This window comes from Rhea pennata, chromosome 31, assembly GCF_028389875.1.
Source record: "Rhea pennata isolate bPtePen1 chromosome 31, bPtePen1.pri, whole genome shotgun sequence".
Taxonomy (NCBI): domain Eukaryota; kingdom Metazoa; phylum Chordata; class Aves; order Rheiformes; family Rheidae; genus Rhea; species Rhea pennata.
Window position 1 is genome coordinate 210,197 of NC_084693.1, and position 24,360 is coordinate 234,556.

The following is a 24,360-nucleotide window of genomic DNA, read 5'->3' on the forward strand; positions in this document are numbered from 1 at the left end:
CTATTTTACCCTCCTCTGTGGGCTGGACTTGCCTGAGGCCAGCGGTGGGCTGATGACATCAGCGTCATGGAGCAGTACACCCAGCTGTTTGTCAGTTCCTGAGGAAAAGGGGAGTCAGCTCTAGTATTGCACCTGCTGACAAATATAGTCTGCTGGTTGGTTTTGTCTGACATGCAGTGGCTGTACACTGCTCTGGCCAGAGGGAGGTGCACCATCTTTGCTGCAGGAAGGAAGCTGCTTCTTCCTGGCCCAGTGAACCTCTGTAACAAAATCTGCTCTATCAACTTGTACAACTCTCTCCAAGCCTGGATGCTGGCCTAGTGCTTGAGCACACATTTTGTAGGAGCTGCTCTTGGCACTGAGGGCTGCAGCTGGATCTGAGCTAAGTCCATGGCAAGCAGGTTGTGCTATGGGGGGTAAGAAAGCACATGCAGGCCCTTCATCATGCCCTATCACTAATAGAGGTAGGAAGATACTAAATATGAAATGCACCCAGCTTATAGAAAAGGGAGAACACTGGGGACTTCTCACTGCCTGTAAGAATGGAGCACTGGCTACTGTTGCTGGCTGTTGGAATACTGATGGCTAGCTGCCTATATCAACTATAACTAACTTCTGTAGTCAGCTGTCAAACAGGCTCCTCCCCAACCCCCAACAGCCCTTCGTAGCTTTTGGCTCTCGCCAGCTATAGAGCCAGTACTGTGGCCTTGGTTTGGACTGTCCTCTTTGAACTGCTGAGGAAGTTGCAGATTTAATAGAAGCTTTGTGTTGATGCTCTGCCAATGCCTGTCTGGAAGAGTCTCCTTGAGGCTGGCATCAGTAACACAGCAAACATATGTGGAGCCTGTTCTATAGCAGCTTATTACTTTACTGTTGGGACCATCCGCTTATGGCAGACTGTCATCACTCAGAGGGATAAAGGAAAAGACGAGCTTCACGTGGAGTTAGTAGGAGGTGAGACCTGCATGGGGTGACATTGAGTCATTTTCATGTACTTATGATCCTAAGATAAAGAGCTTAGGCTGGGAGCTTTAATCTGCTGTATTGCTCAGTCAGACAGCAGTCTGCTGCACAGCTCGGAGGAAGGTGGTGTATGCCTGGGAACGAGAACATAGGGAAGAGCAGGTGCTGCTGTGTGTGGTCAGTTTCCAGGTGAGTCTGCATTAGATTGAGCAAATAACTTATCTGTGGTCTGTCTCTTGGACTTTAAAAAGCAAAATAACCTGGAGTCCAAAATCTGAATTCGCAGCTTTCAAATACCTGTCAGGGAGTGCCATTCAAGATGCCAGCTGGCTCAGCTGAAGTGGGAAGCTAGTAAATTTGGGTGCATGTGACTTTGTAAATCTCTGCTTAGGGCTGAAGAATATTTTTAGCCAAGAGGTGCAGTTGCTGCTAAATACTGGGAACTAGATAAGCACATACAGACAAATCTGTTGCGCCCACTATCATAGTTTTCAGGATGTTAAAGAATTCCCTTTCAGCATGGGGTGTCACTGTGCAGTCCATGTGCAGCTGGTAATTGGCGGAATCAGCTAAAGCAGGTATCCCTATAAATAAATGGGCCAAGAGACACAAAAAGTCCCCCAAGCTGCTTCTCATGCCATTAATTCCTCCCTGACCAGAGACAGAGAAACTTCTGCAACTGCACAGGGCGTATGAGATGCCTGGTGGCCTTTAGGTGATAGCAGGAGGTAGTATTTCATTACCACAGGTGTTTCTGTTACTGCCTTTTCTGTTCCAGTCCCTCTATTAACACAACTTCTACATTTCTTACATCCATGGAGTCTACTGTAAAGTCATTTCTCAGGGCCTCAATGAAACAGCTGCTCTGCTGCATTTCTGTGGATTTCCTCAAGGATACAGACTGTCCATTCCTGGGAGGTCACATGAAAGGTCCAGGGGAACAGCACCATGACCAGAGAAGTCAGGAAGAGAAGTAAGTGCTCCTGTATTTATCTCAGTAAAATCTGCAAGTCTAGCTGAACCATTTGAATAAGGGCTCTCATATATACATGCAGGAGGGAACTGCTCTCATGACAAACCTGTCTGTATGGAGCCATCTTTAGGCAGTTGACTTGTCTTTACTTCTGTGTGTAATGTCTAGTAGAGGATAAGCACAGACTGTAGTCTGCATTAGCAGAGAGCTTAACAAGGAAGTGTGTATGATAGCTGAGCCATGGAATAGGACCCTGTTAAATTACTGGGTTCCCATGCCTTGGGACAGCCCATGACACCCTCTAGACAAAAGCAAACCCTGAGCAACACTCTGATAATTTTCTGTCCGTTTCAGGAACAAACGGGATGAGTTCTATGCTGAAAAAAAAGCCAAACGGGCAGCCATGAGGAGCCGCCTCCGGGAGAAGTACCATCTTCCGGAGGTAAGGGGCTTGCTGCTGACAGTGTGTGAGCAGGGGCTACCAGCCTGGAACAGAAGGTTTAACTTCCTCTTTGCAGGGAACCCAGCCACAGCATCTTATGGCTAAAATGTAGTATTTGGGGCTGGTTCAGAGAGTGGTAGCTCAGGTCTGAAACCACTCCCAAGGGCCTGTGGCTTTGTGGGTGTCACCCCGGTTGTGGCTCCAGCGCCATTCACCTGCTCCCAGGCTGTGGCCAGGTGACCTGGGAAGAAGGCAGGAGGCTCTCCTTAACGGTTGGGCTGAGCCACTCTAACCTGACCACTGTATTTCCTTGACAGAGCAAAGTCGACAGGCAGCAGCTGGCGGCCTTCAGGGGGAGAGCGGGACCAGCCCTGGGCCTGGCAGCCAAGCACAGCTCCTGCTCCACCGACACCCCGAGGAAAGCGGCCCCGGGTGCTGCGTGGTGTCTTTCCAGTGCCCGCAGGGCCCAGTGACGCGAGCGCCGCGGGCCGGCCGCCCTGACCCCGGTACAGCCTGTGCTCGCGGGACGGATGGGAATGGCGAAAAGGCCCGACCCGCCCCGCCCCGGGCCGCGTTGCCATGGGCACGCGCTCCCGGCGTGCACCGTGCAGAGGGGAGGGGGCGGGACTTCCTTTCCCGGCGGGCACCGCGCGGCGGGGAGGCGGTGTCCGCAGCCCAGCGGCGGCGCGTGGAGGTGGGGGCGAGGAGGGCGGTGCACGTGATCTTGGGCCAGGCCACGCGGTCGCATCACGTGCCCACCCTGCCCGCCCTGCGCGTGCGCACAGCCCCCCTGCGGCGCGACTTCCCCCGCGCCGCGTGCGCTGCTGGTGGCGTCACGGTGGCGGCAGCCAATCGGCAGCGGCGCGGCGCGGCTCTGCCATGGCCGAGCTTGGGAACCCCTTTCAGGTGCGCGGCGGCCCGGCCCGGCCCGGCCCGACCTGGCCTCGCCCCGCTTCAGCTGTTGCCGTGTCTATTGCAGGATCCCGCCGTGGTGCAGCACCGGCCTGGCCCCGAGTACGCGACGCTGGACGTGTACAACCCGTTCGAGGGCACCGTGGTAAGGGAGCGCTGCCCCGGGCTTTGCCTTCCCTCTCCTCTCATCTCCTCTGTAGCTGGCCGCACGGCGAGCCTTGCCTCCCGGCCTAGGGACTGCTCGGACCGGGCCTAGGCCGTCAGCCATCCGTGCAGCTCCTTAGAGCCACTCTCCTGCTCCAGCCACCCCCGCCGTACCAGCCACCCCTGCCTGCAGCGGCTGCGCCAACCCCGAAGAGGCCGAGCCCCCCTGAGCCCAAGAACTATGGTTCCTATGGCACCCAGGTAACAGAAGCAGCAGCCAGGCCTGCAGGACAGGCAAGGGAGTGGGAGGCACCCAGTAACCCAGCTCCCTCACAGGCCTCGACAGCAACAGCCACAGCAGAGCTGCTGAAGCGGCAGGAAGAGCTGAACCGGAAGGCAGAGGAGCTGGACCGGCGGGAACGGGAGCTGCAAAATGCTGCTCTTGGCAGTGCAGCCAGTAAGTGCAGAGGCAGCTGGAGTGGTGGACAGATGGTGGTGACCGAGCTCCCCCAGCCCTTCTGTGCTGATAGGACCCAGAGCATTGCACTATCTCCTCTCCTTTGTAGCAAGGCTCAACAACTGGCCCCCCTTGCCATCCTTCTGCCCTGTGAAGCCTTGTTTCTACCAAGACATCCCTGTGGAGATCCCTGCTGACTTCCAGAAGACAGTTTCTACCATGTATTACCTCTGGATGGGTGAGTTTTTGGTCTAGATGTGAGGGCAGATCTTGTTGCACTTGGCAGGGAGGTGGAGGAACAAGTGCTCTGTCTGTGAGTGAATCCTGCTGCCTGGGAGAGCGGTGATTAGTTTGGTGTGACAGCCTGGAGGGAAAGTCTCTTGGAGTGGGGAGGATGGGGTCTTGCTGTTGCTCGGGTTGCCTGACTCACATTCTCTCTCAGCCAGCACCATTGCTCTCTTCTTGAACTTTCTGACCTCCCTGGCCTGGTTTTGTGTGGAGCCTTCATCAGGTTCTGGGTTCGGCCTCTCCATTCTCTGGGCTCTTCTCTACACGCCGTGTTCCTTTGTCTGCTGGTATAGGCCGATGTACAAAGCCTTCAGGTGTGTATTTGCTTGAGCTGTAGGACCAGTAGAGCAGTGGAGTGGGGTGCCTGCAAGGGTGATGCTTGCAGCTAGGGAAACTGGACTCCTTGACAAGATGAGCACCTGCCTTGAGTGTAGCACTAGGGCACCCCAGCTCTTGTTTCCTGTGTCAGGGATATGGCAGTCTTGCACTTAACTTGTGTTTGAGGAACAGATGCTGCTTTGAATGTGGCTACTCTAAAGCAGTCACAGGAGGTTTTTCTGTACACCTTGCTATTTGACTGCCTTCCTCTGATTTCTCCTTTCCCTTATCCACATGTTTAGCGACCTATAGAGATGGGAGGTGGCTGTGACTCTAGGGCCTGCATATTCACCTTATGTCCCCTGTGCCCTGATGTAAGGAAGGCTTGAATGTTGTTTTCTCTAGCAGGGGTGGCCTAACGTTCTCTTTCCCCTCACTATCAGAAGCGACAGTTCGTTCAACTTCTTCGTCTTCTTCTTCGTCTTCTTTGCCCAGAATGTCGTGTATGTGTTGGAGGCAATTGGCATACCAAACTGGGGATTCAGGTACGGGCTCTGGTGGTCCTCGAGGGCTTTGGCCAGCTGAGTAACCCAGAGCTGGAGGAGGCAGGTGGGGAAAATAGTTCTTGTGGTCAACTTCCTCTTGTTTTTCAGTGGCTGGATATTGAGTCTGATAGCACTGAGGAAGAACACTGCTGTGGCTGTAATGATGATCCTGGTGTCCTTATTCTTCACAGCAGTGGCTGTGCTGGGTATCATCATGCTGAAAAAGGTGAGTGTGGGGTGAGCTTGGGGCAGAACTCCCCCTTCCTCTGGGTGGACAAAGCTTTGGCATGGCTGAGCTCTGCCTGACTTCTTGCTGCCCTGGAGGTGGAGGAATAGGCCATTGGAGTTTCTCAGGTGTTGGTGTCTGAAATAGTGTGGGTTCACTAACCCCTGAGCCTGCCCATCTCCTTCAGATCCACTCTCTATACCGCCGGACGGGTGCCAGCTTCCAGAAAGCACAGGAGGAGTTTGCTGCGGGTGTTTTCTCCAACCAGGCAGTGCGCACTGCAGCAGCAAATGCTGCAGCGGGTGCAGCCACCAACGCCTTCCGGGCACCTTAGGGCAGGCCAAGGCCCTGGTTTCTCACTTGCACATGGGCTATTTTTAATGAAGAGGAAATGCAAGTTGCACTTTCATTGGATCCCTGTGTGTCTGCATCAGCTGTTGGAGTCTGGCTCATCCCAGCTTGGAAGTGCTGGTGCCTGAATCATCTGCTGCACTAACCCCTTCCCTCACAGATGGAGGCTGTTGTGGTTTGTGCAGGTCCTTTTCCCTTGGTGGACAGAAATTGGGGGGGGGGGGGAGAGCAGGATGGGAGGGGCAGTGAGTGAGCCCTGCACCTGCCATTGCCATCCCTTCTAGCACCAGCTGCTGAGGAGCAGGAGTCTCCTTCAGATCTGTGACAGGGACTGAAGCAGCTGCTGACCTTTCCCTGCTACTGCCTGTGGATCTCCTCTTTCCCCTCTGGTGATGCCACTTGTGTGCTGTGGGGCACAAAAGGTCCTGCTTGTGTCTCGGTCCCAGGGTGGCTAGGAATTAGCTCTTTCCCTGGAAGCTCTAGGTCTCCTTTCCTTTGGAGCAGGGCCAGGTTCTCTGCCGAGAAATCATCCTCATCTTTCCCTGGGGCTTGCTCCTGTGGGGTTGGGCTGGTTCTGTCCCTGAGAGCTGCCAGCCTGGGCGGGGGGTCAGGGGCACTGAGCTGCACCAGAACCACTCCCCTTCACCTGCCATCTTCCTGTGTCCCTTAAGTTGCTGTGTTGAGCCTGCTCCAAGTGCAAGGATTCAGAGAGGGCTGTTGTGAGAAGTAGTTGTGGTGCATATGCTTCTGGCAGTGGTGGCTGCCTTTAGCCCATGTGTCAAATTGCAACTGCCTGGGCCTGGCAATTGAAGGACCCTAAACACAGGTTGGGTGCTGGAAGCACTCCTTGTACCTCTGCACCTTCCCCACTCCCTCAGATTCTCCTGCCATCTGGCCGTCTGTGAGAGGGCAAACAGATTGTCCCTTATTTCCACCTGCAGCGGGGGGGGGGGGGGGGGGGGGGCCCGCTGGAGGACTGGCCTTGTTGATGCTACTCCCCTCCAACTGACTCCCTACTGCTCTCCTGCTGTTAGTCTGGAACACTGCACCTTGTGGGGCTCCAGCCTTGTCCTAGCTGAGGAGAGCCAGCCCCTGCCTGCAAAGCTGCCCCTTGTCTGCTTCACATGTCCTTTAGGTTCCCCACTGTCCTCCTGTAAGCTCAGTGCCAGGTATCCTGGGGAGTGCCTCTCACCTGGGGAATTGCCTGCACCTCCTGCTTCTTGCTCAGCAGAAGCTCAGGTTCTGCTTTGACCTGTCTCAGATGTGCAGATGATGCTGGGTTTATAATGCTGCTCCTGGGGTGATGGAGAGGGGTTGATGCATTCACCTGTCTGGGCCAGTGCACTGGGCAGGTTCCCCTGGAGCCATCCCTCCTCCCTTCACCCTGGGTGGGGGAGAGGGGCTGCTGTTGGGCTGTGGTGGCTGTCCCTGTTTGCTCCTCACCTGCTTGTGTGACAGCCCTGTCTCTGTGCTGGGTAGCTCTTGTTTTGGCATCTCTTTTGTTGTGCCAAATGCAAAGTCGGCTTCAATTTTTATTTAAATAATAAATGAAAATTAACCCCTGGCTTCCCAGTTCCTTGTGTGATGATAAAAGGGGAGCAGGAAGGGGATGTTGGCTGGGGGAGAAGCGGGGCTTGGGGCTGTCCCAGCCGGAGCTACGGGACTTGGGGCTGCCGCGGCCGGAGTTGTGGGGTTGGGGGCTACGGCTCCGGGGCCGCCGTCCCGCGGGACTTGGGTCGGTGTCCCGGACTACAGCTCCCGGCGTGCCAAGCAGGGGCGGGCCGCCGGTGCCGGCGCATCCCGAGCCTCCCGTGGGGATGCGGGCGGCGGCGTGCCCGGCCCTACCCTGCGCTGCCGCAGCCGCGGGCAGGGCTAGCGGGCGGCGGCCCGGCGGCGCCGGAGCGCAGCGCTTCCCGCAGGGCCCCGGCGGGGGCGATGCGCCGGCCGCGCCGCGCCGGTGAGGGGCTGCGGACGGGCGCGGCGGTTCCGCGCATCAGGCGCCGGCTGCGCCTTGGGCGCCGCCGGACGATGCTCCTCAGCCCCGCGGGCGGCGACCGGGAGCGCTCGCGTCCTCCCAGCACTGCCCGGGAGACGGCAGCGGCCCCGGGACGAGCTCGCCCGCGGCCCGCCCGGGAATGGTCGGAGACAGCGGTACTCGGGGACGGATCCACGGGCGGGCTCCGCGGTTCGGGGCGCTGAGGCCAGGTTTGCTCCCAGGATAGCCGGCGGCAAGCCCTGGGCTCGCAGGGTGAAGCCTGGCCTCCTGCCGGAGAGCGTCCGCTGCTGCTCGCCTGGGGCTGCCAGCGCAGCGCGGTCCCGCCGGCGCCCCGGGCTGGGGCGGGCTCGGGGCAGCCGTCCCTGCCGGCGGCGGCGGAGCCATGCCCTCCCCCAGCGGCTCCAGCCGCTCGCTGACCGCCCGCACCTCCCTTGGCCTCACCCGCCTCCGCCTGCAGCGCACCTGGCTCCAGATCCTGCTGGCGCTGGGCTTCGTCCAAGTGATCCTGGGTGTCCTGATCGTCACCTTCAGCCTGGTGGCGGCCAGCATCACGCCTTCAGCAAAGATCCGGCACTCCTGCCCGTCCTGGGCTGGCTTCTCGGTGAGCTGGGGCAGGTGGTGGGCGGTGGGCCTCACAGTGCAGGGATGCTTGGCCCAGCCTGAGGGCCTGGCCTGGTTTCCCACCGCAGCAGCTCTGCCCCCAGGGCACTGTGCTGATGGTACTGCTGCTGTCCCTGCGGGTGGCCTGCTACTCCCTGCCCCGAGCAGCTGCAATGGCCATACATGCTGCAGAGAAGCCCAGAGGTTTCCCCAGGGTGACTCTGCAGGGGATGGGGACCATGGGTGCAGGGCCAGGGGCTGCGCCTGGGGCTAGCTGGGCTGTGTGCCAGGATGCCAGAAGGAGCCCGAGCAGGTTTGTACAGCTGTGGTCAGGGGAGGGATGCATGGGGTGCTGCAGCAGAGATTGGGAGGGGAGCAGCAGCCCTACCTGGCTCCCCCTGTGCTGTACTGCAGGATGCCGCCTGGGCAGGCTCAGGGCAAGGCTGCAGCAGGCCTGGGCTGGCAGCTGGGTTCACAGCAGCCCTATGTGCCTCCACTGCGAGCCTGCAGCACAGACCTCACAGTGGAGCTGCCCGCGGCCCTTAGGCTCTCGAGTACCCTGAATCAGCAGTTTCTCCGGGCTTGCAGCATGGGGGCTCTGGGCACTATCCTTGCAGGGCCACCTTGGGACTGCGGGGCCCTGAGGGCTTTGCCACAAGGTGAGTGGCTGCTTTGGGCCCTGCTGCCCAGCAGAGACCTCTCCCCATCTTCACTCCCTGGCTCATGTGTCCGCAGTTGGCGCTTTCTGGGCTCGTGGGCATCGTCTCCTGGAAGCGGCCGTTCACCTTGGTGGTATGTATTGTGGTGGGTTGTCAGGGCGAATGAGGCCATGTCCCTGCAAGGCTCCCTGTCTGCAAACATCTCAGGTTGGGGAGGGCCACATGGCCCTACGTGCCCCAGGACATGCAGCTGGGTACACACACATTTGTGTGCCAGTTGGCAGTTCCCAGCTCTGCCAACTCTGCCCAGCTTATTGCTGCTCTCCTTCCTACCACAGATCACCTTCTTCACACTGTTGTCGGTGCTTGGCATCATGTTGAGCCTGGCCGGCTCCATCCTGTCCTGCCAGAGTGCACAGCTGGTGAAGTCCCTGGAGGCCTGCGAGAGGGTAACGCAATGCGAGCTGGGCCAGCAGGCTGGACAGGGGCACTGTGGTGCCCCATACACGCGCTGCCTCCGTCCATTTGGCTCCCAGTGAGCCACAGCCCAGGGGTCTGGCTGGGGATGTCTGCTGTGTCTTGCAGTCGCTGAAGGCATTTGCTGCCCGCAGGAGAGGGACGCGTGTGTCTGCTGCCAGGCTCAACTGGTACCTGCACCTGCCTCTTGCAGTGGGCAGAGTGAGATGCTGACCATGTTCCCCCACCCTGACTGCCGGAGCATCCGTGTGGCACTCAAGGTGGGTGCAGTGAGGGGCAGCTAGGGACCCTGCGGCTAGGGGCTGCGGCCCCTGCTCACCCCTCTCCTCCCCAGGATCTTCTATTCAGCGTCTGCGGCTTGACTGTTTTCTCCACCATTGCCTGCACCCTCTCTGCCGTTGTCTGCTGCATCCACATCTTCTCCCTGGACATTGCCCATGTGGTGAGTCCTGGGGCATGCAGGGCCATGTCTGGGTGCAGGGTGCCTGCTGGCTGCTCCTCACGCCGCTCCCTGCAGCTGGTGCCACAGCGCTCGAGCTCCGTGACATTGGAGTGCACATCGCCGCCCGACACCTTCCTGCAGAGCATGATGGACTTCGAGGAATTTGTGCCACCGGTGCCTCCACCCCCCTACTACCCGCCTGAGTACACCTGCAGCTCCGAGACCGACGTGCAGAGGTACCTGTAGGAGCAGGGCCGCGTGCTGTGGGACAGCAGGAGCCGTGGGCCGCCTCCTGCCTGACTCCGCCTTCCTGCTCTCGCCCCGCAGCATCACCTACAATGGCTCCATGGATAGCCCCGTGCCGCTGTACCCCACCGACTTCCCCCCCTCCTATGAGACCGTCATGGGGCTGCGGGGAGACAGCCAGGTAGGGGGCTGCTGGCAGGCCAGGGCCAGCTGCCCCACACTGTCTGGCCTCGCCAGCGCCCTGAGCGCAGTCCTGCACGCAGGCCACGCTCTTTGACGCACAGCTGACGGACACCTCGCATGCCTGCACCTGTGACCGCGTCCCCTCCATCGTGCTCAGTGGGGAAGGTGTGTGAGCCCCCGGGGTGGGAGATTGGTCCTACCAGCTGCCTGGGGCTTGCTGCCCTCCCAGGCCTGTCCCCACCAACAGCAGCTGCCTGCCTTGCAGCGTCCATGGACAGTGGGTCCCTGATCACGTCTGACATGGTGGACATCGCTGGGGACAGCAGCCCCTCTGAGGACTCGTGCCTGCTGGAGCTGCAGGGCTCCCTGCGCTCGGTGGACTACGTCCTCTTCCGCTCCATCCAGCGGAGCCGGGCGGACTACTGCCTGAGCGTGGACTGTGTGCAGTGCAGCCACCATGCGCGCAGCCCCACACTGGGCTTGCAGGGCCCCTTCGAGGAGGTGCCACAGCCCCGGGCGCGTGGCGAGCGCTCCTACTCCTGCTCCACAGCAGAGCCGGGCCACGAGGGAATTTTGGCTGGGGGGGCAGTGACCCACAGCTGCAACCGCCTGGAGGGGCTGGCCCGCTGCGCCGGGCCCTGCTTGCCCGAGGTGCGGCTCAAAGGCAGGAGCCCGCTGCAGGGCAGCGGGGGCGCCCGCTCAGCGGGGCCTGGCGGCGGCCACCTTGCCCACCTGCGCCGCAGCAGTGAGACCTCCTGCCCCTCATCCCCAGCACCGAGGCCGGGCTGGCGCCTGCTCGTGAGATCACACAGCGACCCTGGCACAGCGGTGGTGGGCGATGCTGGTGGGTGGGGACAGGGGCAGCTATGGGGCTGGGGCTGCACGTGCGGGGCTGGTGGGTTTGGTGTTGGGGGGGGAACGTCCCCTTCACTCGAGGGAGGCTGTGTTCCTCTGTGGTCGGGCGGGATCGGGCTGCCCGGAGGCAGGCTGCCACTGCAAGGGCATGGGGGGGAGGCGGACAGGCCCTGCTGGGGTGGGAACATGCCGCTCCGGTGGAGGGGATGTGCTGACGGAGGCGGCTGTTGCAACAGGGCTGCGCAGCCCAGCCGCATTGTGCTAACACCTGAGTTTGCTTTTCCTGCTCCCAGCAGATTTCAGGGAAGTACTTTATACCAAAGCACTGGAGGACGCTGTGTCTAACTCCTCAGCGGATACAGGTCAGGGCAGAGCCCTCCTGGGGCAGCTGGTCTGGGACTACTGGGGTGACCGGGAGGTGGAGGCATTCCCGCAGCCATGGCATCACTTTGTGGAGGGGATGACAGAGTGCAGTAGCTACAGGCACTGAGGCTGGGACCCCCCTGGGTTCCCCAGGGCTGCGGGAGGGCTGGGGCTGCCTCGTCCGCGCCCGGTGTCCCACGGCAGCATCTTGGCAGGGCTGTGCTCGGAGGCCTGCCTGCTCCACCGACCGCAGTGTGACTTGCCCCTGCTGCTCCGCGTTGGCTCCGCTGGGAAGAACAAGCCCCCGGTGTCCAGGAAGGCGATGCAGCAGCTGTCAAAGACAGCAGCCCGCTCCTTGGGGGACCTCAAGGCCTGCCGCGGCACCCGCGGGCTGGTGGCCCGATTCCTACAGAGACCCAAGCGCAGCCTGGCCACGGCAGTGGAGGTGCCTGGGCACACCTCCCTGGGGCACAAGCAGGTGGGCACCGGCAGCTGCTGCTCCCCTTTCCCAAGGCACCCCGTCTTGCCCGCTCCAGCCCTGCGCTCCCACAGCACCTCTGTGCCAGACTGTCCTATGTTCCTCCGTCTCGGCTCCCTCCCTGCTCCTGCACCGGGCTCGGCGCTGCCCGTCCTGGCGTCCGCAGGCCAAGCCCAGAGGCCCAGCCCTCACGGTATGGGAAGCTTGGATCCTCCCTCCGTGAGCCAGGAGGTGCGCCTTCTGCTTGGGCTTGGCCACAGGCAGCAGTGGGAAAATCCATCGTGTCGCAATGGCCTCGGCTTTGCCACTGACTCACTGCAGCCTTGAGGAAGGCACTGGGACGCCTCAGCCTTGGTTTCTCCAGCTGGGGAATGTAATGACCCCTTTCCTGCTTTCTGGGATGAGCCCATGCTTGCAGGATGCTGGAGACCTGACCTGACTTAGGAAGCTGTGACAGGAAGGGGTCTGGTCTTAATGACAGCTTAGGCATATGACAAATGCCTTTGGCATCCTGCCTGTGCGGGCCCAGCTGGGCAAGGCAGCCGCCCTGCGCATCTCGCTGCTCCGCACCCCCCTCAGCCTGCTGTCACCATGCTGTTGCAGGTTCCCCAGAGCGCCTGGCCGGGAGCAGAGCAGCCCCACAATGGCATCCACCTGCAGAGCTGCGGGGACCTGAGCTCCACCTCATCCCTGCGCCGCCTCCTGTCTGCTCGACGCCTGGAGCGGGGCCGCCCGCACAGTCTCAGCGGGACCTGCAAGGAGAGTGTGCTCTGAGGGCCGCCATGGAGCCCAGCACGTGGCGGGGGCTGCTGGACTCCACTGCTGCCCCGGTGGGACTGGGCCCCATGCTGGGCACCCCCAGGCCAGGGCTATGCTGAGGGGCTGGTCCCCGGAAGCAGCTGCACGGGGCCAAGCCCTGGCAGGGAACAAGGCTCCTGCCCAGGGAGTGGGTGCCAGTGGCGGGGTGAGACAGCAGATGCCTGCAGGCTGGGCCAGGCAGCGTGAAGGCAGGAGGCTGTATCCCCACCAGCCCCCACTCCTCCTGCTATGCAACCCTCTGGGCCGGGCCGGGCCGGGACCTGGACCGAGGCAGCTATGTGGGCTCCTGGCTGGGCTGGCAGTGCCTGGTGCCGGTAGTGCCCGGTGCCTGCGCTGCACAGCTCAGGCAGTGCGGAGGGCCCTGGCTGCCACGGCCACAGCTGTGGCCTGGCTGTGGGCGCTCCCCGCTGCTCTGACACTCGCTAGAGAACCAAATAAAGGTGTAAGCCTGCCCGCAGCTCCCGCGCCGCACCGCTGCCGCCGCCGCACAGGGCTGGGGCTGGGCCCACGGGGCCGGGCCCACGGGGCCGGGCTGCTGCCTGCTGCGGGCGGGGCCCGGGGCGGGGCCCGGGGCGGGGCCGGGGCTTGGGGCGGGGCGGGGCCGGGGCTTGGGGCGGGGCCGGGAGGGGCGGGGCCGGAGTGGGCGGGGCCGCGGCCTGGGCCGGCCCCCGCGCCGCGAGTCAGCTGAGCGGTCACGTGACGGGGTGCGGGCGCCGGACGCCTGGGCCGCTGCCGCTGCCCGGGGGGCGCCTGGCGCCGGCGGGAGAGGGCGGCGGGACGACAGGCGCGGAGCCGCGGGGCGGGCTTGGCCCCGCCGCCGCCGCCGCCGCGCTCGGCAAGGAGGCGGCGCCCTAGGCGCGGTGCTGCCGCCGCCGTGGGAGGGGCGGCAGCGCTGGGCCTTAAAGGCATCGGGCTCGGGCTCGGAGCTGAGGCCGGGTGTCGAGGGATCTGCCGAGGCACCATGGGGGCCGCGTACGCGGGAGTCCTGGGCTGGCGGCGGCGGCGGCGGCTGCTGCTGCTGCTGCTGCTGCTGCTGGCGCCCGCGGTGCCTGGGGCCGCAGGTGAGCACGGGGCTGGGGCTGGCGCGGGGCAGCGGTGTGGCGCAGGGGTGTCCCCGCTGGCAGCTGCCTGTGCCCCCTCTGCCCCCAGGCCCCCGGCCCTGCAGCCCCAAGTTCTTCGGGCGCGACTCCATGGTGTGCGTGTGCAATGCCACGTACTGCGATGCACCGGCCCCCCTGGCGTTGCCGGCCCCTGGCGCCTACGTCAAGTATGAGAGCAGCAAGGCTGGCAAGCGGCTGGAGCGCAGCGAGGGCAGCTTCCGCCGTGGCCTCCATGCACCAGGTACTGCCACGCTACTGAGGACCAGCTTGGCTCTGCCCATGCTCTTCCCTTACGCCTGGTCTCTCCCTGCCAGATCTCGTCCTCACCCTAGACACAGCACAGCGGTACCAGAAGGTGAAGGGCTTTGGTGGCTCCGTCACAGACTCAGCTGCGATCAACATCCTTTCCCTGCCGGAGCAGGCCCAGGAGCACCTGCTGCGGTCCTACTTCTCTGAGGAAGGTGAAAGCTGGGTGCTGTGGGGGAGGCAGGCAAGGGCCATGCTGGGGTGACAGCATGCCCCCTCTGACTGGGGACTAGTGTGGTTTGGAGACCTCTGGTCTCTTTCTCAGCACCTGTCCAGCCTGACCCCTGTCTGCCTGGCAGGGCTTGAGTACAACCTCATCCGTATCCCCATGGCCAGCTGTGACTTCTCTCTTCATGCCTACACTTACGATGACGTTGCCTTTGACTATGAACTTGCCCACTTCAGCCTGAGAGATGAGGACACAAAGCTGAAAGTGAGCAGTGGGAGGCAGCAGGGCAGGAACTGGATCCGGCAGGGCAAGAGGAGACACAGGGGCTCAGCCCTGTGGCTGGAGCTGAGCTGGTCTCTCTGCTCTATTGCACAGATCCCTGTCCTGCACCGAGCCTTGGCCATGACCAAGAGGCCACTGTCACTCTATGCCAGCCCCTGGACCTCTCCAGCCTGGATGAAGACCAGCGAGTCCTTCACTGGCAAGGGCACACTGAAGGGGCAAGCAGGGGACAAGTACCACAAGACCTGGGCCAACTACTTTGTACGGTGAGGAGCAACTGGTGGACAGGGAATCTGAGGGAATGGGGCCCTGCAGGTATAGATGGGGGACATGCTGAGAGGCCTTTTGGGGGAGTCCAAGGGTCTGCAGTGGTGATAGGTGAGTACTGTACACCACACACCCTGTGGTGCGCAAAGGTGGGTCTGGGGCTGCTCACACCTCTTCCCCCTGCACTCAGGTTCCTGGATGAATATGCCAAGCACAACCTGACCTTCTGGGCTGTGACAGCAGAGAATGAGCCTTCAGCTGGGCTGATCAACAACTACCCCTTCCAGTGCCTGGGCTTCACAGCTGAGCAGCAGCGGGACTTCATTGCGCAAGACCTGGGCCCTGCGCTGGCCAACAGCTCCCACCATGACATCCAGCTCATCATCCTGGATGACAATCGGCTGCATCTTCCGCACTGGGCCAAAGTGGTGAGTGTGTGGTGAGGAGCAGGGGTCTACCAGTGCAAGGAGCTGTAGCAGAGCCCTTGGTCCCTGGGAGCACATCCTGCTGCATGGGCTGGGTGTCTCTGACGAGGACTTGGCAGCTCCATCCTGCAGCGTGCGTGGGCTGTCGTGAAGGTACTCTGCCTGGTGTGCCACTGTGCAGGGTGACCTGAGGGCTCTGGCAGTGGCTGACTCTTTTGCCGCCTAGGTCCTAGAGGATGAAAGGGCAGCTCGCTATGTCCATGGCATCGGCATCCACTGGTACCTTGACTTCATTGGTCCCATAAAAGACACTGTGGTGCCCACTCACGAGCTCTTCCCCGACTACTTCATCTTGGCCACAGAGGCATGCATTGGAGCCCACTTCTGGGAGAGGGATGTCATCCTGGGCTGCTGGGAACGAGGGAATCAGTACAGCCACAGCATCCTGATGGTGAGGTCCCTTAGATGTCCCATACAGTGGGCCCCAGAGAGCGTTGCCAGCTCTCCCCGCATCAGTCTGGTATTTGGGCAGATGTCTGGGCTGTCCCATTGCAGAACCTGAACCACTTTGTGACTGGCTGGACTGACTGGAACCTGGCTCTGGACCTGGAGGGAGGCCCCAACTGGGTCAAGAACTACGTGGACAGCCCCATCATTGTGGACAGCAGTGAAGGCATCTTCTATAAGCAGCCCATGTTCTACCACATGGGGCACTTCAGGTGGGTTGGGGCCCCTGAATGTTCCTGACTGCTGGGGCTCTAGCTCCCTGGTTGCAGTGGTGGCTTGTCAGGAGTGAAACAGGGCAGATCTGTAAATAAGACAGCTCTGCTGGGATCTGACCCTCTTCCCTGTGCTTGTTTTCTGCATTTGTCCTTGCAGTAAGTTCATCCCAGAGGGCTCCCAGCGTGTGGGGCTTGTCGCCTCCAAAGAGTCCAAGAAGATCAACCTGGAGTACTCCGCTTTCCTCCGCCCCGATGGTGCAGTGGTGGTTGTAGTCCTCAACAGGTGAGCAATGCAGTCCAGCCTTCAAGCGTGGAAGTCTGTCTTGCCTGGGTCAGGAGAACAGTGAGCTCTTGAGGTGTCAGGTGTCCCCAGGCTCTCGCGAGGAGGAGGTATTAGCAAGAAAGGATGTTGCACAGACCTCCATGCAGCAGTGAAGGCTGCTGGGGCAAGCCCAGGCCTTGAAGATGGTTCACCCCGTATGTGTGCTGGTCCTCATGCATCACTGCTGCAGGTCCAGCTGACCCAGCTGTTCCTCGCTCTCCAGATCCCCACAGAACGTGACCTTTGGGCTGGCCGACACGGTCGGCCTCATTGAGGCCGTGGCACCAGCCAACTCCATTCAGACCTACCTGTGGCGACGGCAGTGACAGGGCTGGGAGGCCCCGGGACAGCCACAGGCTAGACCAAGAAGGACTGGGACAGTGCGGGTCTGCAGCCACTTGCCGCCTGTGGGTGACGTGAAGGAGGTGGCTCGCCGGTGTCTGTGCTGCAGCAGAGCCAAGCGCTGGGGCTGGGCCTGAGCCGGCTGCATTCTGCTGATTGCCGGGACCGGGAAGTGACGTGAGCGACAGTGTGGGCAAGAAGAGTGGCAGAAAAGTGAGCTGGGCTGCAGCACCCCATGCATGTACAGGAGGACTGGGGGCACCGGTGCCCTCCAGGGCAGAGGGCCTGCAGGCTGTGAATGCTGTTTCTGCTATTCTGACATTAAAGGCTGATTCTGTCTCCATCTGCGGCTGGAAGAGAAAACCCCTGACCCGTCCACGGCGGGAGTCCCAACGGCAGGCTTGGCTTGCCCAGTGGCTGAGCACCCTGCAACTCACCTCTGTGCCGGGGGCTGCACTCTCCGGTGGCTCCTCTTTCTGCCCACGTAATTCACGTCAAGGCTTTGCCAGGGAAGCAGTCCAGGCTCTACTTTGCTCCCAGGCCTGGTTTCAAGCATGTGCCACCTGGCAGTGTGACAACCTGAGCCTGGATGCTCTCTGGCTGCCTCTGCAGAGCTGATCACGTGTGTGCGAGTTTGGAAACTGGCAGGGTGGTTCTGCCCTGAGCATCAACTGCCAGTCAGGATTTACCTTGCACTGTGGCAGCAGGCAGGTCCCATGGATGCTGTCTTTCCTGGATAAGAAGTGGGAGAAAAAGGCCTGGGCACCTCCCTCAGTGGAAGCCTTAGGCAGGGGCTGTGCTGGCCCTTGGGGCAGCTGTCTCTGCTCTCTGTCATTCTGCCTAACTGGAGCAGCGTCCAGGCCAGCCTTGGGGCCTTCTATGCCTGAGACTGGGGTTCCTAGAGGAAGAGGTGCAGGGGTGCAATGTGGAGAGGGCAGGACCAGGCTGCTGGGAGCTGGGCTTTGCTCAGTGTTGTTCATGCTCCCCACCAGAATAAATATACTGACACTGGGGAATGTTCATGGCTGCTGCAAGGCCCAGCTGGGGCTCCTACAGTCTTGCTTGTGGCTCACAGGAGGGCTGGCAGGGCCTGGAGTCACACCCCAGCCCAGGCGAGGGTGCAGGAGGTTGCCCAGCTCCGGCCTAGAGGTAGAACCAGCTTCAGGAGTGTTGCAGTAGGGTGGGTCTGGGATATGAGCTGGCTCTGGATGGGAACAGAGTATCTACAAGCTTCTCAGGGAGCTTACCCAAATGACTTCCTTCCCCTCCCCCTCTCCCCCCCCAACTGCTGGAGATCTTGTGTGCTTGGGGTGAGCTGCAGCCTTCTGCTGTGCAGGAGGGTCTGCTCGTGAGCCCTGAGCTCGGTGAGCACTGCCAGGCTGCCCCTGGCATGGAGGGAGCTAGGATGTGGGGCTGGTGGCAAAGCATGCCAGGCTTTCCGCCAGGCACTGCAGCCACGGGGGTATCGTGTGGACTCCACGGGAGGACCGGCCGGGGTAGGAGCATCCTGTCCCACTACAGCGGGGAGCCTGGGCTGTGGAGCCACGAGGGCAGTGGAGTTCCGGATCAGCTGCTGTGCTGGAGCCAGGCCAGGTTGAGCAAGAGGTCACGGGCCAGGAGTGGGCGCAGGGTGCGGGCGCACCCAGGAAGGAGGGTGGGTGCACGAGGGTGTGCTGCTGCAGGGATTAAGGCAGGGAGGTCACGACTGCAGCCAAGGCTCTCCTTTAAAGCTGGGGTAGGTGGGGGTGGGGGGAGGCAGTGGTGGTGGAGCCGGTCCATGGAGGCAGACAGGACGCAGCACCTGGGCTGGTACAGAGCTGCTGCGTGGGATGGGCACAGCCTGGGGCGGGCCGCCGCTGCCTGCGGTGGGGCTGGGGTGGCGGGAAGCGTGGGGCAGGGATGGCCCTTCCGAGCGGCCGGAACAGCGCTGCGGCACGTCCCACACCGGGGTGCCGGTGCGGGCGGGACCGGGGACGGGAGCCCCCAGCGCAGAGCGGTGTCGGAGCGCGGGGAGGGCTGCCCAGGGCTGCCCGCGTTCGTCCACAAGAGGGAAACGTTTCTCCAGGATAGCGGCCGCAGCCGGCTCGGTACGGCTCGGAGCTCCTGCTGCGGATCCTTGCTCCGCTGCCCCTCTCCTCCTGGTTCCTGCTCGCTGGCTTCCTTCAAAGCTGCTCTGGTCCCAGTAATGAAGCTGGCAGCTGGATGCTGGAGGCCCCCATTTGTCTTGGCCAGGCTGCAGCTCCTCGTGCCCTTCAGTGCTGCAGGAGCAACTGACATCGGATGGAGGGCTCCAAGTGGCAGCACCCTGGAGCCCCAGCCCTCACTGCGGCTCCAGGCTCATGCGGATCCCTGTCCCCGGGAGCAGCGCCAGGGCACGAAACCTGACCTGAGGCTGCAGGAGCATAGGCCGCCCCTGCCCTGGCACCCTGGCTGCCCACATCCATGCAAACATGGTGCGATGCTCCCAGCATGGAGAGTCCCAGAAAAAACACCTTTGAAGGGAATTTGGTGGCATCCCCTGAGCTGCTAGTTTAGCTCTGAGGCATTGCACGTCCCCTGGTCTCACTTTTCCTGTTGAACAAGAAGCTTGTATCACCCCGTGTCAGCAGCACTGAGTGCTGCGGCCATCCCGGCAGCCTCTGCAACATTTTTGCTCTCAGGATTGTGGGGCTGCCAGAGCTACTGGAGCCACTGAGGCAACGGCAGCCCTGGACCCCAAAATGGGGAGGGAAGGGTGCCCGGTACCTGGAATACGCCAGGACACTGGTGCCAGGTGAACCGCAGCTGGATGCAGCTCATTGCCTTGGCCCCAGTGGCCAGACCTACTAAACCCTCCCCAAACTGGGGCTCATTGGCCTGAATGCAGCACTTGGCAGAGAAGTTAGTCACAGCAGGAGGTGGGAGTCTAGCACTGCTGAAGGGTAGGAGGGACCTTGGTTGCTGGAGTTGTCCCACAGCTGTATCTGATATGCCAGAAATGGAGAAAATTAGTCATAAACTGCTGCTCCACCCTGGGCAGACAAGAGCTAACAGTGTGGTGGTGGTGGCGCTGGAAGAGTTTAACCCTTGTGAAGGGCTGATGGAGAGGTGGCAGGGGGCTTTGAGGGTGTCCCTGCTGTCTGGGCTCTGTATTCCTGGAGCATTTTCCCCATGGGTGCAGAAGAGTGGAGCTGCGCCGGGCTGGCATGGCGGCACTGTGCGGCATAGCAGGTTTCCCTGCCGTAGCGCTAGCTCAGCAGCATGGCCCCAGTGGGCGCTGCCAGGGGCCACCGCTCATGCCCTGTCTTGCAGGAGATGGGGCAACTGGGGCCCATGCTAACTTACTGCTAGCACCGCCTTTCTTAATTGGTGCCAAGGTGGGGGCAAGCACTGCAAAAAGCCTCAGGCACAGCAGCAGTGGCTGCACTGGGCAGTCGCATTGCTCCCCAGGCCCTTGTTGCCTTGTGCACAGCTCTGGCAGCTTGCAGTGGGGAACAGGTCAGGGTAAAGCGCCCAAGACACTGCTGGAAATCCTTGGCAGGACAGCACAAAGCACATGCTCAGCTGTGTTAGTGGGGGGTTCACCCAGACCCCATCTGACAGCAGGAAAAAACCCCAGTCTTCAGCAAGGGCATCTTGGAGCTGCAAGGTGCAGGGTGGCCTCTGCTCGTGGGACCTTGTGGTGGCCAGATCTGCTGGTACAACATCCCTGTCCCCTTCTCTGGGGGGATAAAGCCCTCACGTGGCAGCCAGGTTTTCCTTCACTCCAGTGCTGTGGCTCCAGGGGAGGCAACACACCTGGTGCTCCAGGTTGGAGCAGAGGCAGGTGCTGGGCAGGAAGAGAATGAGGAGGAGCCATCGGGCGGTCGCGTGGGGGAAGGTCTCTACTCAGCTCCCCTTAAAGGTAGGTAGGAGGCTGGGGCCCCTGGGGAGTGACAGGCAGTGGCTCCGGGCACTCGACACCTGGAGAAGGCAGGCGGGTGCCAGGACAGGATGAAGGAGCTCGTGGCAGTCACAGGGCGAGCAGCACAGCCCTGCTCCCCAGTGGAGCGCTGCCCATCCCATTGGTGTAGTGGTGATGGCAAGTCCTGCCTGCAGCCCTGTGCCATCACAGGAGTCACAGAGGCACTGTGGGGGCTGTGTCTGCTAGCTGTCTGCTGCTGCTGCTAGCACTGGTGGTGCCCACAGTGCCCGGGACCACAGGTGAGCACAGGGCAGGCACAGGGCAGTGGCAGCGGTGTGGCGCAGGGCTGTCCCTGCCAGTGGCTGCCCGTGCCCCCTCTGCCCCCAGGCCCGTGGCCCTGCAGCCCCAAGTTCTTTGGGCGCAACTCCACGGTGTGCATGTGCAATGCCACGTATTGCGACGCACTGGCCCCCTGGCGCTGCCGGCCCCCAGCGCCTACATCAAGTATGAGAGCAGCAAGGCTGGCAAGTGGCTGGAGCACAGCGAGGGCAGCTTCCGCCGTGGCCTCTGCGCACCAGGTACCGCCGTGCCAGCGCCAGGCGCCCCACGGCTGTGCCAGAGGCTGAGCCGCAGCCAGTTGCTTTGCAGGGCTGCTGCTGACGCTCAGCACTTCCAAGCTCCATCAGTTCACAAAGAGCTTCAGTGGGTCACTCTCAGACGTAGCGGCCCTGAACATCCTGGAGCTGTTGCGGCCGGCACAGGACAACCTGCTCCAGTCCTACTTCTCGGAGGCAGGTGGGTGCCAGGAGCCTCAAGGTGCCCCGTGGCTCTGCCTGCCACGAAGTGCACTGCTGAAGCTGTTCTCACACTGCAGGGCTCGAGTACAGCCTGGTCCACCTGCCCATGGGCTGCAGTGACTTCATGCACCCCTACAGCTACAACAACGTTCCCTATGACTATGAGCTCTTCAGTGGCACTTCAAGCTGGTGGAGGAGGACACAAGGATGAAGGTGAGCCTGGCCGAAAGTGCTGACAGAGGCACCAGGGCTGGCAGCCACCCTTCCCACGGCACAAGTGCTGAGCCAGTCCCTTGGCTCCATCCCCAGATTCCCATCCTGCACCATGCCATGGCCATGAGCAAGTGGCCACTTTCACTCTATGCTAGCCCCTGGACTGCGCCGACCTGGATGAAGAGCAACAAGGAAACAAGGACATCTGCAGGAAGGGCACCCTCAAGGGGTGGGTGGGGGACAAGTACCACCGGACCGGGGCCAACTACTTTGTCAAGTATGGGGACTCCCATGCGCCGCTGTGCTCAGGGGCATGGGGCAGGGGTGCCACAGATGCTTGCTGTCCCACCACAATGCACAGGTTCCTGGATGAGTACACCAAGCACAGCGTGACCTTCTGGGCTGTGATGGTGCAGAATGAGCTCCTGGTGTCCTTGTTGGGCCCTGCCAAGTTCCCCACTGTCATCTTCACCACCGTGCAGCAGCAGGACTTAATCCTCCATGACCTGGGTCTGGCACTGGCCTGGGGTGCCCACTGTGCCCAAATCATCATCCTGGATGACCAGCACAGCCACCTGCCCTCCTGGGCCCAAGTGGTGAGTGGCTGTGGCTAGCTGGTGCACTGTGGTCTCTGCTCCCCAGGGGCCTTCTTCCAGCTCCGATCGCTCCTGGGTGCTGTGTTTCAAGTGCAGACGAAGCCAGCAGCTGCCGCCTGCCCTAGGCAGCCTATGGGCAGAGCGACTCTGCTGCAGAGGTGGTCAGAGCTGTGTGATCCACAGCTGTGGCCTCCGCGTGCCAGTGCTGAGCTGGAACAGGAGGTGGCACCGGCGCTGCAGCGATGCCACCGGCATGCCAGCAGCTGTGGGGCTGGCGCAGTTTGGTTTCTGTCCTCCTGCCTTTGGGGCAGTAGAGCACCAGTGTGGGAATTGCCTCCTTCTGAAAGTACAGAGCAAAAGATCCGTCCCTGCCTCTGCCTCGAGAAGGAGGAGCACGCGGCGGGTCGCTGCCTTGCAGCACTGGAGACACGGAATGGCAGAGTGCTGTTCTGGGCACCCATGTGCTCCCTGTGCCGAGGTGTGCAGCTCTGCTGGCAGCCGCTGACCGTGGTGCCAGGTGCCTCCTCCGCTCCCACCAGGTCCTGGGCAATGCCAGTGCCACCCACTATGTTGCTGGCACTGGGGTTCGCTGGTACCTGGACAGCCTCATCTCAGCCTGCTGCAGCCTGGAGGCCACCCACTGGCTCTTCCCCCAGCATCCAGGAGCTCTACACAGAGGCCTGCATTGGGTTCCTCACCCTGCGTTTTGCCGTGGCCCTGGGCTGCTAGGAGCGCGATGCCCATTACAGCCACAGCATCCTCACGGTGCGGTGTCCCCTGGTGCCTCTGCCGCACGAGGCCAGTGTCCAGCCACAGCCTTGATCTGCACTCTTCTCTACTGCCAAGTCCTGGACCACTTTGTGGCTGGTTGGACCTACTGGAACCTGGCACTGGACCTGCAGTAGGGCCCCAGTTGGGTCAAGAACTATGTGGACCACCCTGTCATAGTGGACTGCAGCAAGGATGTCTTCTACAAGCAGCCCATGTTCTACCTCTTGGGGCACTTCGGGTGGGGGGACTCACATGGGGCTGGTCCGGATGGCCCTGAAATGCTGCTGCCAGCCATGTCCCCCATGTGCTGGGGAGCCAGCTATGGAGCAGGATGCTCCCACGAGGTGGGGGGCTGGGGCTGCCATGGGCTCCTGCAGTGCCTGCTCCTCTCCTCACAGCAAGCTCAACTCTGAGGGCTCCCGGTGCGTGGGGCTGGCCAGCAGCCACAAGTGCCTGCTCTGTGACCTGGAGCACGTGGCCCTCCTGCGCCCTGACAGTGCTGTCGTCCTTGTGGTCCTCAACAGGTGAGTGCAGGATGCACAGATACTGGCAATGCATGGAATGCGCAAATCCAGAGGATGTGTGGGATGGATGTGGCAAGGGGATATGCAAGGTATCCTCTGCCAGCCCAGCCTCGCCAGCCCGCTCTCATTCGCTAGGTTTCCTTGGGATGTGCTGTTTGGGATCTTGGATCCTGCCATTGGTTTTATCGAGGCCGTGGCTCCAGCCAACTCCATCCAGACCTACCTGTGGCGACAGCAGTGAGGCCGGGCCTGCTGGTCTGCAGCGGCAGTGGATGGGGAGCTCACGTGTCCCCCTATCCTGACTTCTACGGCTAAGCCCCCAGCAGCACCCTGCTCCGCCAGCGTGTGCCTGGCACTGTGCACTGTCTGGCGGTGTCACCTGGGCCCCTCGCGATGCGTGCCAACATGCCAAGCGGAGCTGCCACACACTCCCTCCAGCATGCGCTGCTGCCTGCTGACGGCGAGTGACTTGGAATCCACTACTCCGCCGGGGATGCTGGTGCGAGGGGTGCCGTTGGAGGACGGGGTGGAAGGGGGGAGCACCGGAGCCCTACTGCTGCACGTGGCCTCCATGCCTGTAGCTGCAGCTGGAGACTTACCAGTTAGCCAGCTTTTAATTCATTTCGTATGTGCTGCGGTGATTCTCTGCCCTAGATATATATATTTTTTTAATGAACATATCACATTGCAGTGGGACAGATGCTGCACGAAAGGCACAGCGTGCTGCTGCTGTGTCTCTATGCATCAAACAGCTGCAGACCATCGGTGCAGTACAGGCTCTTCCTCAAGATCACCTTGGGTGCCACATCCTGTGCTCTGCTTGCAGGGGCTTGCAACAGGCTCCCCTTTCTTCCTCCTGTGTCTGGGACTGAGCTGCCAGGCCCCAATTACCTGGGTAGCCTGT

At 61.5% G+C, this 24,360-nt stretch overlaps 3 protein-coding genes and 1 pseudogene across 3 annotated transcripts; all 4 read left to right on the top strand.

The window, feature by feature from the left end:
• The first annotated feature begins 3,195 nt into the window (after positions 1-3,195).
• On the top strand, positions 3,196-6,581 carry SCAMP3 (secretory carrier membrane protein 3). Its single transcript, XM_062597680.1, has 9 exons — positions 3,196-3,284; positions 3,358-3,435; positions 3,594-3,695; positions 3,771-3,891; positions 4,001-4,129; positions 4,334-4,493; positions 4,941-5,042; positions 5,151-5,268; positions 5,456-6,581. Exons 1-9 carry the CDS (start codon positions 3,258-3,260, stop codon positions 5,600-5,602), a joined length of 984 nt encoding a protein of 327 aa, XP_062453664.1. The 5' UTR covers positions 3,196-3,257; the 3' UTR covers positions 5,603-6,581.
• Positions 6,582-7,997: 1,416 nt separating this feature from the next.
• On the top strand, positions 7,998-13,132 carry ENTREP3 (endosomal transmembrane epsin interactor 3). The gene is made up of 12 exons (XM_062597972.1): positions 7,998-8,216; positions 8,951-9,007; positions 9,213-9,323; positions 9,486-9,611; positions 9,686-9,793; positions 9,869-10,029; positions 10,121-10,220; positions 10,303-10,387; positions 10,488-11,066; positions 11,371-11,439; positions 11,656-11,918; positions 12,522-13,132. The coding sequence occupies exons 1-12, from the start codon at positions 7,998-8,000 to the stop codon at positions 12,690-12,692; spliced, it is 2,049 nt and encodes a 682-aa protein (XP_062453956.1). The 3' UTR covers positions 12,693-13,132.
• A 437-nt stretch (positions 13,133-13,569) lies between these two features.
• LOC134152427 (lysosomal acid glucosylceramidase-like) lies at positions 13,570-17,015 on the top strand. Its single transcript, XM_062597770.1, has 10 exons — positions 13,570-13,798; positions 13,887-14,078; positions 14,152-14,298; positions 14,443-14,576; positions 14,688-14,860; positions 15,052-15,289; positions 15,513-15,737; positions 15,842-16,005; positions 16,166-16,291; positions 16,554-17,015. Exons 1-10 carry the CDS (start codon positions 13,699-13,701, stop codon positions 16,654-16,656), a joined length of 1,602 nt encoding a protein of 533 aa, XP_062453754.1. The 5' UTR covers positions 13,570-13,698; the 3' UTR covers positions 16,657-17,015.
• Positions 17,016-18,449: 1,434 nt separating this feature from the next.
• LOC134152316 (lysosomal acid glucosylceramidase-like) lies at positions 18,450-23,697 on the top strand (annotated as a pseudogene).
• Positions 23,698-24,360: the final 663 nt, after the last annotated feature.

What these genes read in the sequence shown, in the direction of transcription:
- SCAMP3 (XM_062597680.1), top strand. Translation starts at nt 3,258, where the DNA reads ATGGCCGAGCTTGGGAACCCCTTTCAG. An exon ending in ATGGTTCCTATGGCACCCAG is followed by an intron (nt 3,696 to 3,770) that starts GTAACAGAAGCA and finishes GCTCCCTCACAG; the next exon opens with GCCTCGACAGCAACAGCCAC. An exon ending in TGCTCTTGGCAGTGCAGCCA is followed by an intron (nt 3,892 to 4,000) that starts GTAAGTGCAGAG and finishes TCTCCTTTGTAG; the next exon opens with CAAGGCTCAACAACTGGCCC.
- ENTREP3 (XM_062597972.1), top strand. Translation starts at nt 7,998, where the DNA reads ATGCCCTCCCCCAGCGGCTCCAGCCGCTCGCTGACCGCCCGCACCTCC. An exon ending in TCCGAGACCGACGTGCAGAG is followed by an intron (nt 10,030 to 10,120) that starts GTACCTGTAGGA and finishes CTCGCCCCGCAG; the next exon opens with CATCACCTACAATGGCTCCA. An exon ending in CATCGTGCTCAGTGGGGAAG is followed by an intron (nt 10,388 to 10,487) that starts GTGTGTGAGCCC and finishes CCTGCCTTGCAG; the next exon opens with CGTCCATGGACAGTGGGTCC.
- LOC134152427 (XM_062597770.1), top strand. Translation starts at nt 13,699, where the DNA reads ATGGGGGCCGCGTACGCGGGAGTCCTGGGCTGGCGGCGGCGGCGGCGG. An exon ending in ATGAGGACACAAAGCTGAAA is followed by an intron (nt 14,577 to 14,687) that starts GTGAGCAGTGGG and finishes TCTATTGCACAG; the next exon opens with ATCCCTGTCCTGCACCGAGC. An exon ending in GTGGTTGTAGTCCTCAACAG is followed by an intron (nt 16,292 to 16,553) that starts GTGAGCAATGCA and finishes CTCGCTCTCCAG; the next exon opens with ATCCCCACAGAACGTGACCT.